Source organism: Thamnophis elegans, chromosome Z (assembly GCF_009769535.1).
Source record: "Thamnophis elegans isolate rThaEle1 chromosome Z, rThaEle1.pri, whole genome shotgun sequence".
Taxonomy (NCBI): Eukaryota; Metazoa; Chordata; class Lepidosauria; order Squamata; family Colubridae; genus Thamnophis; species Thamnophis elegans.
This window is the reverse complement of record NC_045558.1, coordinates 43,215,914-43,232,257: the sequence shown is the minus strand read 5'-3', so window position 1 is coordinate 43,232,257 and position 16,344 is coordinate 43,215,914. Positions and strand designations below refer to the sequence as shown.

The 16,344-nt window shown below is 35.2% G+C and overlaps 1 protein-coding gene across 7 annotated transcripts in view; it reads right to left on the bottom strand.

The window, feature by feature from the left end:
* The window catches only part of CREB5 (cAMP responsive element binding protein 5), a 270,328-nt gene that overhangs the window by 56,272 nt on the left and 197,712 nt on the right, over positions 1-16,344 (bottom strand). For all 7 annotated transcript variants that reach the window (XR_004256939.1, XM_032236840.1, XM_032236845.1 and 4 more), the window contains 2 exons: positions 8,311-8,437; positions 6,921-7,031 (listed from right to left, as the gene is read on the bottom strand). Coding sequence is in view for 6 of the 7 variants with exons in the window: in XM_032236840.1 (XP_032092731.1) it covers positions 6,921-7,031; positions 8,311-8,437 (238 nt within the window). In the remaining variant the exon portion in view is untranslated. The remainder of the gene's footprint in view (positions 1-6,920; positions 7,032-8,310; positions 8,438-16,344) is intronic.

The window sequence follows — 16,344 nt, the reverse complement described above, 5'->3', positions numbered from 1 at the left end:
CTGATTTGGCTCTCTTTTAGCATTTGGTTTGTGCTGGTACCTATGCTTTTATCAGGATATGGAAGCTGTACATTCAGAGATGCTCTAAGCACCTGGATTCATACAAGCTATCCAATCCTGTGTAGTAAACAAGTAAAAGCATGAACATGTGCAGTGGGTCTTTTTTATTTTCCTATTAAAAAATATAAGACCACTGTTTGTTCTACTATAATGTACTGAATTTCTGTCTTAAAGCAGAAATAGAAATTAATTTGCAGAATACCATTTTATAAACATATTCTGCATTGTAAGTAACATACCTTTTTTTTATGAAAACAATAAAACATTTTAAAGAGCATTTATGGAATTTAGTTGGTGCCCCAAATATTTCAATGCAGAAGAGGAGTCATAGAAATCATAATTCAAATATGTAATTGTTTTTTTAAATATAAATAAATGTGAATTATAAAAATTTTAAATTGGCCTAATGAAAAAGTATTCAGTTTATGTATAAATAAAAGCTCTTAAAACTACCATTCTTTTGGAAAAGCATGGGACCATCCTATGCTTGCTTTGAATACTCACAAGATTTTTTTTTTTTCATTTCAACTCACATTTGTATTCACATGAAGTTTTGGTAGTATCATATTCTCAGTTTCACATTAATTCCAATGGGATCTTCCAAATGTTTAAATGCCTAAAATAGCTTTTCCTAGACTTGTGAAAATTATTTTAAATTACACAAATATTTTTAATACGTCTGGCTTCTGACAGAACATCAGTATATAAAGGAGGATGGCACTGGCTATTTTTCTGCCAACTTTTTCCATTTCCTCCTTCCATTCCCATTTTTTCCTTGAAATAACCAACCTTATTATTAGTTGAAAAACAGTGTTGCTTTCATGTATTTTGTGTTTTATTGAGTTAATCGTTTTATAGAACATACAGCTCCTAATTTGAGTTCCATTGAATATCTGGAAATATAATTCAGCTTAATTTTGGCACTGAACAACATATGGAGATTTCTTCACTGGAATATATTGAATACATAATAAACTAAAATAAGGACATGATTTAAGTAAGGTGATTCTGTAAGACTATCTAAATATACTCATTAGTGAACCTGAATCAATTCAGTGGAATTATTTCCAAGTAAAATTGCACCATTTTTCAAGAAGAGGAAACTATATACATGATTACTTCTTCCATTTGAATTTTGGGGGGATAATAATAATTTGAATTATTGCTAGAATAATGAAATATATGAGTGGGTAATTACAACATCATATACAATTCCATTTTTTATTTCAACTATATCTGTATTTAGTGATGTATAAATATAGGGTTATGGTAAAGATTACTTGGTTGAGTTTAGTGATACGGAAAAAAAATCAATATGACTTGGCTTGGAATTTGAATTTTTCACTGTGGGATACTGTGCTGTGATATGATATAAAGACAGGTCATCTTAAAAGTTTCTTCTATAACTTGAAATGTAAGTGTTGACACCCAAAGATAATGGCTTTGCTAATAGTGTGCAAACCATCTTATGCTGAATATACTACGATAAAAATCTAACTAAGGTCCTATTTTTTAAATTAAGTCAAAACTGCATGTTCTCGATTAATCTCCTCCAAATTGTCTTCAAGTTCCCATGATTCCTAGGTATCATCATTATTCTATGCAACCACATTGATATTTTACCAATTGTTGTGAAAATGAAGATAGGGGCTCTTAGACAATTAACTTATTTATTGCCTACAAAACATTAGTTGATTATTGAAAGTTATTGCTAATCAAAATAATTAAACAGACGTTGGTGACCTAGTCCTCTTTTTGAGTCACTTCTCTTTTCCATTCATTTTTGCATAATAGTATTATCAACCACTTAGTAATATTCTAAGTGGCTCTCAAATATGGTTCAATATTGAATGTGGCAGCAACTAAATTACATAAGCAAATCTCTAACCTATTTTTAAATATCTGAACCACACTCATAAGACAGAAGACCAATAAGGATAAATAATACCACAATGATACACAAACAACCTTCTTAATGCATGCATACTTCTCTATATTACTACTAGGAATACATTGGATAACAATTAACCAGTGGAAATCATTTCTTTCGAAAGTTTTTTTTAACTAACTTGGGAATGATAAAGCTATGTGAATCTCAGGGAAAAAACTGAATTTTATAAAAGAGGGGCCACCACTGAGAAAGGCCTACTGTATTGCCTATGTCAACATGCCACATTCCAAATGATGAAAGACATTTCTGAAAACAAACAGACTTCTTCCAAACTCTTGCCAGAAAACCTTTTAAATACTAATTCCGAATTGAGCTGTGGGAAGTCTGCCCAAGACTAATGAGTCCTAGTCCATCACTTGGTGGATTAAATCTGAATACATTTGCATGTGAATAGCTATGAAGAAAATACTTCCTTTACTTTTTGAGAATTCCCATACAAGTTTCTAGGCAGCACTTCAGAAAAAAAGGCCCTTCCTGAGTACAAGGCAATGAATATCTTTTGTGATGGCACCTGGTACCAGTAACTTTAAAATAAATTTACACTACTGTAAAGCAACCCTGTTTTTTAGAATCTTGCTAACAATTAATCTGATTCATTTCAATATCCTGCAATTTTTGTATAATGTGGTCCTCTAATTTAATCCCTTTGTTTTAGCTGCTGAATAGGGAATGTTATTATTCTTTTATTATGTCTTTGGATGTAATTAAAGTTATAATTTTGTACTATATATCAGTTTTTGAGCTGCTGTTTTAAGACAGCTTATCCAATTGCATGTCTCTCTCTCTCTCTCTCTCCCTCTCCCTCTCTCCCTCTCTCTCTCTCTCTCTGTGTACATGCATGCAGGTTATCTACAAAACTGAAGCTGCATTCATATTCTCATTCATATGGAAAGGAACTAGATTCAGTGGAACAGAATTGCATCTGGATTGCACCATAAATCCTGTTATTAAATCAAGGCTTACTTTGGTTTGTACTCTAAATAAATCAAATTCTCTGATTCCTTGCACAACACTTCTTCAAATTCTTGTCACACCATTGAGATACCCATGCAGCTTGTTCTACCTACTTGATACTGCCACATTTAAAGAATCAACCACATTTCATTATTACAATCCTCATTATTCAAACTCTAAAATTATTGGGTATGCAGCAAGGCAAGAATCAGTGTAGCATCATCATGCTTATAAAAGTGCCTCTGATTTCACATTGCTCCCAAAATGTGTAACTGCAAAGTGAAAATGGTGGTTGAATTTAACCCAGTGCTTGATACGTAAGCTTACCTATTCAAAAAAGATCACAAATGAAAGCAGAGTGGGAGTGAACATTTCATGACAAGCACTTTATAAGCTTTTATAACATGCTATTAACATTCTGTTCATGTCCAACAGTCCCCAAAGGTTCCTTAGCTCTGTTACATACATATATATGTTGAATCTAAAAAGCATTGCAAGTTGTCAAAATGAATGAAGCTAAATAGCACCTCATGTTATAAAAAAAACATGGAATGTGTCTAACAATGGTTATGTCTGCTATATTTTATTTATTATTTTCCTAGATCTGTTTATTATTCCAATTTTAATTGTTATGTGATAATATTTCACTGTGATTTATAATATTGTTTTCTGTTACAATGTTAGGTGCCATTAGGATCTAAACAAAAGCATACAATAAGATATGAATAAATACCTTCTCCAAATTCTGATTACTCCTTTTATCAAGCCTGCTGCCAATTGAATCTACAATAGCAGGGTTGGAAGGGACCTTGGAGCTCTTCTAGTCCAACCTCCTGCCTAGGCAGGAAGCCCTATACCATTTCAGACAAATGGCTATCCAACATCTTCTTAAAGACTTCCAGTGTTGGAGCATTCACAACTTCAGGAGGCAATCTGTTCTACTGATTAATTGTTCTAACTGTCAGGAAATTTCTTCTCAGTTCTAAGTTGCTTCTCTCCTTGATTAGTTTCCACCCATTGCTTCTTGTTCTACCCTCAGGTGCCTTGGAGAATAGTTTGACTCCATCTTCTTTGTGGCAACCCCTGAGATATTGGAACACTGCTATCATGTCTCCCCTAGTCCTTCTTTTCATTAAACTAGACATACCCAGTTCCTGCAATCACTCTTTGTATGTTTTAGTCTCCAGTCCCCTAATTGTCTTTGTTGTTCTTCTCTGCACGCTTTCTAGAGTCTCCACATCTTTTCTACATCATGGCGACCAAATTTGAATGCAGAATTCCAAGTGTGGCCTTACCAAGGCATTATAAAGTGGTATTAACACTACACGTGATCTTGATCCTATCCCTCTGTTTATGTAGCCTAGAACTGTGTTGGCTTTTTTAGCAGCTGCTGCACACTGCTGGCCCATATTTAAAATCTATACTAATCTAATCTAAAATATATCTGATTGTGTTGATCTCTTTATTCTTATTATTTTAAAGCAAATAATTTCTTGATCATATAATTGGCAGAGGAGTATCAATATACAGATTTGATAAATTACAAACCCAAAAATTTATAGCTGTTTTCCTTGCACCCTTAATGAACTTTTATGCAGCCCCTTCTATGTCTTTTTATATACAATAAATTTCTTTATGAGAAGGACCTAATCTGCCAAAAAGCTATAATTCTTCAGAATGATATCCTTAATTCTGATTACAAAGTATTTTATAATATCCTAATAAATGCTCCTGTAAAAATCTTTGGAAAATGTGATAATGTTCCTAAAAATATTCCTAATTTCCAGTCCCATGGCTAGGGAATGATGTTATAATGGAAATCCTGTCCTCCTGGAAAAAGAAACTACCATGAAAATTATTTCTGGAAAATGTCTAATTACACTAGCAATGTCTTATCACTGGAGGCAGGCTGGAATAAGACAGTTATTTGGTTTTATTTGTAATTGTCTACTTGATAAGTATTATATTCTGTGTGTTTCAAATAGACCCACATAAGAGGCATGCTGCAGTTTGCAATCCAACAGCTAGAGAAAGGAGGATAGCATAAAAGTATCTGGAAAAACTGATGTCCTTGGCAGCCTTGAAAATCTTAGTAACAAGATTTACTGTGCTCCCAGGGCTCTCAGATAATTAAGCAAGGCAAGTATATAAAAGGCTTCCTAACAACCTGTTCATCTGGCTCAACAATAATTCCTGGGGCCACACTTCATGTTATGTAGCTGTTGTGTGGAGAGATAGTGTGGTAGATTAAGTATCTCCCTTGTGGCTGAATTATTTTTACCAGACATCCAGGAGTAAATGTGTCTGATTTCAATGGCTTTTACAGCTAATCTAATTTGCTAGATTTACAGTATATCTATAGTAAATTTAACAAATCAAATATATTTAATCTAGATTTATAATCCAGAAATCTTTTTTATTAGATTTGCAGTATAATTCAAACAATGAAACTTTCTGTTGTACAGCTTATGAAATATTATCAGTGAGTAAGACAAGCATTTTTGCAAGCAATTTACAACAGACTGTCCCACAAAGTAGAAATTAAATTCTGGAAATCTTAGCATGCAGCCAAATTTTAATTTAAGTATATAACCTCATACCATGACTTAAATGCTATTTCTGTTGAAATCAATTAACTCCACAGTTAATGGCATTCTAATATATGCTGTTTTCTTGGAATTATCTGATGTGGAAGGGTTTACCAAACCAACACTTTATATATCTAGGCCCTAAGCCAAAACAAATGGATTCAGATTAAAATGCAATCCTCTTAATCTCATATATTAAACAATCATATTCTCATTGTAAGCATCAATACCTTCCTTTTCAAATCTTCAGAAGGGAAGGCAGAGAAGGCAAAGTAAATCTAGAAGTTTTAGTCTCCAAAAGAGTTGCCAGGGTGGTGTTTCTTTTCTTTAGCCAAGAACTATTTTGCTTGGCTTGCTATAGCTTGGTTTGACAGGAGAAAAAACACAACAACAACTTGCCAACTGCCTAAGATTTAATAAGCTGAGCTGCAAATGCTATTGGTTTTTGGCACATCATGATCCCTGTACACCACACAACATAGGGACCAAAGGTTTACTTTGGCTGTTATAGCCAATGCTTTTGGCCAATATATGCTCTTTGAGCCAACCAAGGGTATGTTTAGAGAGTGTGGTTTTAGCGGAGGTGTTAAAAAGCTTGGGTTGGCTACCTAGCCAACATTTGTACTGAGGGAAAGATGTGACCATTCATGTCTACCCAAACAGGGCATGAAACGTACTGGCAGGAAAACATTTCCCTTTACCCCATATGGCAGCATGACAGGAACTTCAAAGGTACCCATTGGCCTCCTTCCAAACCAGCTCTAAGCATTTAAAAGCCAGTGATGATAATTCAAGGTGCTATGTCAGCCTTTCACCCCAATATGTAACCATCCAATTGTGCTGGTATGTTATCAAATGTGCATTCAGCTAAAAAAAATACAAGTTGTAATCCATACCACATTGGGAGGGTTTCATGATGATGAAGCCTTAGTTCTGTATCTAAGACAAAGCATTTTGGTGCTTTGTGCATATGTACATCAGGAATTTCCTATCTTAAAATAGTACAATTTATGCCATCAATTCCAATAACTAGGGTTAGAGATGGTTCTGGAGATGCAGATGTTATTAAATGTTACAGTTACCTGCCTAGATTAAATCAGTCAGTACCACAAACATGCAGAGACATAGACAAAAATATTATTTTGTCTCACTGCCATTAAATATTTTTCTCACCAGTTTTCAATATTCCAGCATAAAGTGATGGATAAATATATAATTCCTAAAGTTTTTGTAAAAAATAATGACTGGCAAGATTTGAAGCTGTGAAGTCAGAAGCCTAAGCATAAATAATCATATAACTAGAAATCAAATGCTCACTTTGTTCCTTGCTTTAAATAGGACAATATAAGTAGTGTTGAACATCTTACCATTTTAGCTTCTGAATGCATTGGAGCAACTTGAGGTGAAGCACATGGATTACTGAGGTTTGGACTTTGCATTCCCATGATACTTGAGTTCATAGACATCTGTCTTTCCATCTTGAGAAGCAAACAGAAAGAAGAAATGAGTTTTGGCATGTGGAAGATAAATCTAAAGATCAGAGAGAATTGTAATTTTCATTACAATTCTCATATGGCATGTTGTTTTTCTTTAAATAAGCAAGAGCCAAGCTATAGATAAACATAAGAGTAATTCTATAGGAAAGTCTTATCTAGTTCAGTGTTTTGTTCCATTAATGGTAATAAGCTACATCTGGGAAGTAGACTTTCTTCCGATGGATTTTCTGAATGATATTGTGTCCAGTCAGGATGGTACTACCTTTGTTGATTGCCTTTATCACAGGAAATAAAACACACACACACACACACACACACACACACACACACACACAAACAATCTGATTGAGTAGTTACTTTGAAATAAATTGATCTTTTAAGTAGAAGTACTTTTAATAATAGCAATAACAATAGCATTTAGACTTACATACTGCTTCACAGTGCTTTACAGCCCTCTCTAAGCAGTTTCCAGAGTGATCATATTGTTCCCAACAATCTGGGTTCTCATTTTACTGACCTCGGAAGGTTGCAAGGCTGAGTCAACCTTGAATAATTTATCTTTTATTTTGAAAAAATAACTTAGGTTAAGTAGGTCTAAAATATCACTACATGGAATTATGGTTAATGCTATCTAAATTATCTGGAATATTTAAAAAGTGAGACTTTCCCTTATGAAATTGTTAAATTTGGTAGGTATAAAAACTCCAGGTTCCTATCTTAAATTAAATACTATTTCAGAAGGTAAAGTTAAAAAGATGTTCCTATATCTGCAATGCAGATCTTGGTAGATTTCATGGTATGTGTGTATGCATGCATGCATGTGTATGTATATATGTATACACCTAGGCACACAAGCACATACTACAGGGAACAGAGCCAATAAAATTGAACTCTGGAAGAATCAGAATAAAATGTATGTGTCTGCACACAAACACATATATACACACAAATACATATACACATTCACACATTCACACATTTCTATAGCACATAATTCAACTTTGGAATTTGCTATCATAAGAAATGCTTACTATCAACCTGAGTCCCTTCAAAAGGGGATTGCCCTAACTCATGGGAATCAATATTTATTAGTTCTAATGACAGAATGGGTGCTAGACTTGTCTGGTCACTATAAGAACAGACTGCTACCCTAGATGGACCAGGAGGCTGATCCAGCAGTATTACTCATGTATTTATGCTAATTGTGCTCTTACAGTATGTTATTTTTGAAACGATACATGTAGAAAAGAAATATGCTTACTGGCATCAAGACAGCAGAGGATCCAGGCATTGTAGGATTAGGTAAGGTCCCAGGCATAGAAGCAGGCATGGGCTGTCTTTGACGGTTGTGCAGGTGTAGCAGTGATGATAAGGAGCCTGGAACAGGCCTATAAAAGAGGAACAAGGAAGAAAGGATTAAATATAAAACAACTGCACATTCAGTGATTCCTTTTTTTAAATTATGAATATAAAGTTAACATGTTGCATAACCATTCTCAAATGATTAAGATCCAAAATAAAGTCTAGTACCATAAAATTTCTCAAGTGCTTCCTCCCCATACAAATTTTTTGGTGATATTACATGGGACGTAAGGGGAAATGCTGAATAATTAAGAGGTGATCTTAATTGTTATAGTCATAATTTTATAATGTTTACTAGATTCTCCAATATTTTGAATTATTTTAACATAAATTTTGCATTGAATAATATCTTCAGTTTGTTTAAGATTAATGCTAAAACTCCACCTAATATTTTAGGGAATAACAGTTTGAATTTAAAACCCACTTAAGTATTTCCCGGATTTAGCAAGCCACATTACTTTAAAAAAACAACAACCCTGTAATATTCTTTTCCAACACTGGCAGTAATAGTGAAAGACATCAGTTTAATATGGGTAGCATAAAATATAAATAGATGCTATAATCAATTGACACATCCCTTGTCCAAGGGGTTACTCAACAAATCAGAATCTGTTAACCAACCAAAGCATATTTGAAATCAACAGGGAACTTAGAAAAAAAGGTTTAAAAAGTACTTATATTAGATCAGTGTAATATAAAAAGGGTTTTGTCCTTTGCCTCTTTAAAGTAGTCATATTCTAGCCCGCCATCTTGTGCAATATAGCAATAGCAATAGCAATAGCAGTTAGACTTATATACCGCTTCATAGGGCTTTCAGCCCTCTCTAAGCAGTTTACAGAGTCAGCATATTGCCCCCAACAACAATCTGGGTCCTCATTTTACCCACTTTGGAAGGATGGAAGGCTGAGTCAACCCTGAGCCGGTGAGATTTGAACAGCCAAACTGCAGAATTGCAATCAGCTGAAGTAGCCTGCACTGCTGCATTTAACCACTGTGCCACCTCGGCTCCATCAATGCACGTATCTTGGGATGAATATGTGCACAAGTATCTCAACTGCATTTTCATAGTAGTAGCTTTTCTAACTACATTGAAATTAATTTTTGAAATATTCTTTTAAAGAGAAGAAAAACTACTGATTTCATTGTATATAGCCATATTTCTTTTTACAATTTTCTTGATTCTCCAGTTTTCTGAACATTGCCAATACCTATAGCAGATTATTTTTTCTCAAATACCATTTTTTTACTTTCCCAAACTGGTGAGCAATAGCACTAATTTGTATATATTAATTAATTAATTAATTAATAAAAACAGTGGAAAATTATGGTATTGAAATTTATAGCACTGGCTTTAACAATTTTACCTTAAAAATTAATTGTGCCGAAAGGAAAAAAAATGAGTTAAATAGTTAATTTACTTTTCTTGATCACTAGATCTCTAGTCACATAATAGGTAATAATATTTCAGCATTCCTTGTGATAGAAGCCACTCTGTGATATTGATCTCAGGAACTGTGGTGCAACAAATCAAAAACATACAATGGAAGTCCTATTCTGAGCTTCCACAGTGCCAATTAAGTAGTGAACAGGCCTATTTTCTTTCATTACTATATTGGGCATATTAGGCAGGAAGGTATAGCAAGATGTCAGTAAAAGAATTCCATATATACATAACTGTTATACTTCTTGGTATGGGAGGAATGAATTTCAAGTTGACTTGCAAAACAAGTACCCTCCTAGATTGATTGAAAGCTCATAGCTAAGCCTCCATTCTGTGTTGTGTACATCCTTTTATAGAAACTTTAATTTCATTAGTTATATTAAGACATTTGACAAAAAGTTGCTTTGGCCTCACTTGTGCACAGATAGGCCTTAGAAGTCCCTATTATTTGAATTTTACTTACATGTCCCAGAGCCAAATATTCTACAAGTTTGATTTAATGAGACTGGAAGCAGGGGATTTAAGTATAAGGGAACTTATTTATAAATGCTAAAAAAAAACAGCAAATTAGCTACTGATTCTGAGTTCAAATTTTGCAAGTCTGTTTTGTACTTGAGTAAAAACTAGGTTTGCTGTTATTGGGGCTTTTTTGTAGGACATAGGCACTTTTTAAAGATTTCCTAGATGAAAAAAATAACACTTTTGAAGATCATGAGTCATTTTTTTCCAATATTCCAATAGTACAGAAAAATGATCATGCACAGTCTTTCATTGGTTGATGATGATCATATGGACCTATATGTCTTATAATATTAAATACAACATGTCTGACATTAAATACATATAATATTTAGAAAATGGCCATTAATAAACACATACTGTACCCAGAGGTGGGATGCTCCCGGTTCAGCCCAGATCGGCTAAATCGGTAGTAGCGGTGCCAGGAGGCTCCGGACGCTTCTATGTATGCATAGAAGTGTTGCGCATGTGGGACCACTCTCAAACAAGTAGTAAAAAAATTGGTAACCCACCACTGATTGTACCTCTATAAACTCTAAAGTCATCTTCAGAAATTTCTCCAAGTTTTCCTACCAAATATCCTTCACCAGATGGTAACAAGCCCTAAGTTCTATGGAGTACCTTTTCCACTTCTAAGTCTTTCCAAGATGTTTTAAAGGTGACCGTATGCTTAACTAAAAACAGACATAAATATCATGTACCAATCAGTTCTCCCTGACAAACAGGAGATTGGAAGAAACATTAGCTGAACTATTGCCATTTCTGAAGTAATAAATTCCCATTAACTACTCTTTACAGAAAACAAACATATCCTTCTACATGAACCATCCCAATTGTTGTGTGGACACTTTAGAAGAAAAAAGCTTCAGTTACTGAACAATAAAAAAATTAAGTACAAGTTGCTATAGCACAGAGTTCCCCAACCTTTCTGGTTTTATGGACTGACTGGGGGGGGGAAGGGGATGGTACCTTGCAGCATTTTTATTCCTACTGTTTGTTTTTTATAGAAAGATACAATGTGTATTTTTTCTTGAACTTGAGATTATTGAAGTCATATTGTAAATAATTTTCAAGTGATTATATATTTCAACACTTCCTAAACAAAACACTTCCTAAAAACTAAATTACTGTATTCTCATGAAAACAAAGCCACAATAGTCTCTCTAGTGCAGGCTTGTTACCATTAGGTAATAATTTCAGTCTTTAAGCAAGCACAGTCTTCTTTTCTTAATCATTGTGCACCCCTAGGCAAAACATTTCTACTGAAATTATTAGAACAAGGCAAGGTGTATAAGCTAATATGTGGCTGTTTAGCCACTAAACCAACTCCTGTGGATACTCTGTACCAACAGATTTTATATCTCTACATACATTTGTAAAAACACTGCTTTAGGTTAAAAGCTCTTTAAGTTTTACTTTTCAAATTAAAATGTTAAAAGATGATGATTCTTCTGTTACTCCCTAATATCAGAATAGCATTTTCTTCTTCTTCCAGGAGTTACCTGAGATTCAAACAATGGAAAACCTGATGAATAGACAAACTACGGATGTATACAACAAATACTATTTCAATGCTCTGTTCCAAATCTTTAAGGAACTCCATGAAGAGTTGAACTTGGCACCAATTGGGTTGCTAAGAAATATATTGGATGAGAATTTAGAATAGCATGAGTGAAGATTTAATTGTACTAATCTATGGAATCTACACAAGATTCCTATACACAAGATTCCTATAAAACAATTGATTTCTAGGCAACAGCACTATAAAATGCAGAGAGCATGAATATCTGGAAATCTGTATAATTAAATAAATTATGAAATGATCTGAATGAATAAAACTAAGAAAGCAATAGGTTATAGATAGAAAATTGGATTAAATTTTGGTTATTATAGGTATTAGTGATAATAATGGATGTTTTATGCATAACTATGGATTGTATGGATCCAACCCAGTGCATTAGACTTCTGTTAAGAAAACTTAGATGCAAATCTCAACTGAGCCATAATTCTTATTGATTGTAATAGTGTAGGACAATTTTATCAAGGAAAATTTTTAGCGTATACACCTTATCTCAATCAAAGTTCTCCCAACAGGTAAAAAGGAAGCACTTATATTTGTTTTCTAAATTTCTCAGTTAATTTTAAAAAGCATGTGACAGCCAAATTTGCATCACTTTTACTATGGCTGGTGTTGAAGGAATTGTTTACCCAAGCCATCCTCCACAGAAGAAATATGTAATGGGAGGGAAAATGGGCAAATAGAACAGCTCTATTTTACAGCAGAGGTATGTAGGACTTTCTCTTGCTGTGGAGAGAATTAAGCGTCCATCAATCTTTCATCCTTATGTGATTGACCTGAACACTTCTGGGATCAACTATCACCGATCCAATTAACAGCATTATGTGAACAGGACACCAAAAGAGCACAATCATTATTGCTGAATTTTCATATGCACATGAAAATAATCTTGGGTCCTTATTGACCACAAGTTAAATATGAGTCAGAGTGTGATGCAGCTAGCAAATACTACGTTGTAGTACATTGTCAAGAATATACAGTAATCGTAAAAGTAATTGTTTCACTGTTTACCCAATGTTGATCAGATCCTAACTGATTTCATTCTTTGATTTTGTGGTTCCATAATAATCAATACCATTATTAAAATGCCAATGCAACTCCTATGGGTTATGCAGTTTTTCTTGTAAAACTTCAAAAATACAAAGAGAAGATTGTAGGGACAAAACATTGGTGGACTTTTGCAAGGAAGCTGATTGTAAATGAGCTGTACAATAATTAGAAGCTCTCATATTGTTGAATGAGATAAACTATACTAGCATATAGCTAAATTGTATGCAGTGGGAAATCAATATGTATGTATGTATGTATGTATGTATGTATGTATGTATGTATGTATTTAAAGTCACATATATATAGTCATATATATATATATTATTTGCCTTTTCACGTATTGTTAACTATATGCTTAGGACTTCAAACTATACATATTAATCAGTCAAATTACAATTTTTGCCCTATCTTAACCTTCGTTGGACAGTCAGAGGAAGCAGTCAAGAAACTAAACAAAAGGTATTTAGGTAAAGAACTTCTAAGTTTTGATAATTAGGTTAACGTTTCCTATGTTTTCCTTAAAAGTGTACATAATGTGCATTTTCTTAATGTTGAGAACTTTATTGGAGTATGGCCTCCAAAGGCTCACATTGCCTGAGATTAGCCTAATGATTTTAAGCCTCTATTTTTTCATTTTCTCCCCTAAAGTATGCCACCATAGTAGAAAGGCAAATAATGCTAATAGTGTAATATTTGATTGCCCATCATTAAAATAACTTTCTATAGAATGGTCTGAAACTGGGATAATTCTAAATACTATCCACTTTAACAGCAGAAAAACTAAATTAAATCCTTTACTTTAATGCAATTATTCCTGTCTTCTAACCTCTCTTCCATACAATATACACATTTTCTCACTTGTATAAAATATCCTCCCTATATTTAGCTTTAACAAAGCAATTCTATTTGTGCAGCAAAGCATGTACTATTCTTCGTTTCTTTCCAGTTACAATTTGAGCTTGCTATACTCCCTTTCAACATTGCAGCTGATTTTGTGGTTAGAGTCCATTTGTTTTCACATCAATGAAATTAATTTCCATTGGAAACTGCATCTGAGGCATTTAATCAAAATGGGCCTAAAATAATCCTGAAAAGCTCATCTGTCTTCCAATCTATATAGTGTTTTAAAAATTGGACATGTGCCTGCACTAATATTGCACTTTAGAAAGCTTAATGCTCTGTACTTCTAAGTATCAGTTACATCAAGACGTTGGTAAATTAAAACAGTTGAAGATTCTGATTAACATTGATTTTATAAATATATAGACAAAACTACTGTAATATATCTTTATGTCAAGCAAAATGGAATTTGAATTGTTTGGTAACAATAAAGTATTTAATACTATAGGTACATTTCCTTGTTAAAATATAGGACAAAAAGCATCCATTTTCAAAAGAGTGAAACTTCAAGCAAAGTTGTTGTAGAATGAAACGGATATTTTTTTTTCTCACTAGCCTTACTCAAATTTGTGCTGAAACAGAACACTTGGTGCCAAGTAACAGACATTTTGTATTGGACATTTATATAACACAGGGGAGATTTCCTGCCGGCATTACTACCGGTTCAGTGTGCAAAAAATGTCGCTCTGCACACTTGCACATTTGCACCAACATTAGAAAAGAAAAAAAATTACATTTTTTCCAATGAAAATTGTTCTGCACATGTTCTGCATCAAAAATCAAGATGGCGGCTCCAAGCATAAAACCGGTTCGGGTGCATGTCTGGTCAAGTTACTACCTACTTGGCCGAACCGGTCCCAACCTGTTGGAACCCCCTCTGATACAATAGTATAAAACATTGGAATATGGATCCCCAATTCAAAATCAGAAAACCTCTTCCCTCAGAAGTACATCTTCAGGAAGCTGTTTCCCAATCTTTTTTCCTTAAAGATAAGTTTTAAAGCAACTGTCAGGATGTCCAAGAATGTAGGATCTAGGATATAATTACTTTCCCCTTCAACAACAAATCAAAGAAACACACATTACAATTTCTGTTCTATAGAAGTCTCAATGTAACAATTCACAAATCTAAGAATTAGTTGTGTAACAATTCTCTGTAAATATTAAGTGTAGTTAATCACACCTTGATTAGGTATTCCCCCCCCTTTTTAACTCCATTAAGGTTTTTAAGATGAATTTTTATCAACATTTTATGTATTTCAACTATTAAAGACTCTTTTGAGTCCACAGGAGATAAACAATTTAAAGATTAGTTTAATATACTATGTAAGTAGCTGAGAAAAGCTGGTAGTTTAGAAAGAACTACTAAATATGCTGCCAAATTCCAAGGATCAAAAGGAACTGGGAAATACCTGCATGCGTATTGTTGAATACTAGCGCGGGAAATACAAGCGCGCGAACAAGGACTCTTCCTGATTGGCTCCCGGGCAGAGCCGGCCCAATCCTCGCCCTGATTGGTCGAGCTACTCGACGCCCATTGGTCCCTCACTCAAACCTGGGGGTATAAATGTAGGGCGCGAAATACGCCTCGTTGAATCGTTTCCACTATGAGCTGAATAAAAGTCACTTTCCTCATACTTCTTGTCGCGTCCTTTCCCTTCGCCCCAAGATCTAAAACTGGCGACGAAGGTGGGATCCCGATTCCCGCGACCACGAAGAAGAACAGCCAGCTGCCACCGCGTCTGAACCAGCCAGAACGCTATCGTCAGACCGAGAACTCCGGCAGCGAACGCGAATTTTTTTCTTCGTCCTTCCTCTCCCCTCTCCGGCCCCACACCACGATGGCGTCATCGCTTCCTCCTTTCGCGCCATTCGGCGGAGCCACCGGAGAATCATGGGACGGATTCATGGAGCGGTTCGAGTGTTACCTGATCGCTTCGAAAAACCAGGCTCAGACCGATGAGGAGAAATGCAGCTTCTTCCTGTCCTGCTGTGAGCCGTCCATGTTCGCCTCTGCGAGAGCCCTGGCCGCCCCGAGGCCAGCATACAAACTTGGGTGGGCCGAGCTGATGTCCAGGCTGAGGAACCACTACGCTCCCTCACCCTCTTTATTTGCACGCCGTTTCGCTTTCCGCCGCCGAGTACAAAGGGCTAATGAATCCATTAGCCAATTTCTGGAGGCCTTGCGCACTGTGGCCGCCCAGTGCGATTTTGCAGACCTGGAGGAAAACCTTGCGGAGCAATTTGTGTGCGGGGTCCGCGACGCACACTTACGCGGCCGATTGCTCCGGAATCACAAAATTACCCTGATGCAAGCCGTGGAAATAGCGCGAGCTGCCGAACTCTCCGAGCAATCCACGGCCGACATGGAACGCCTCCAGCTAAACCCCCCCGCACAAACCGTCGCGGGGCCGCTCGCCCAGACGAACCTCGTCGACGACCTC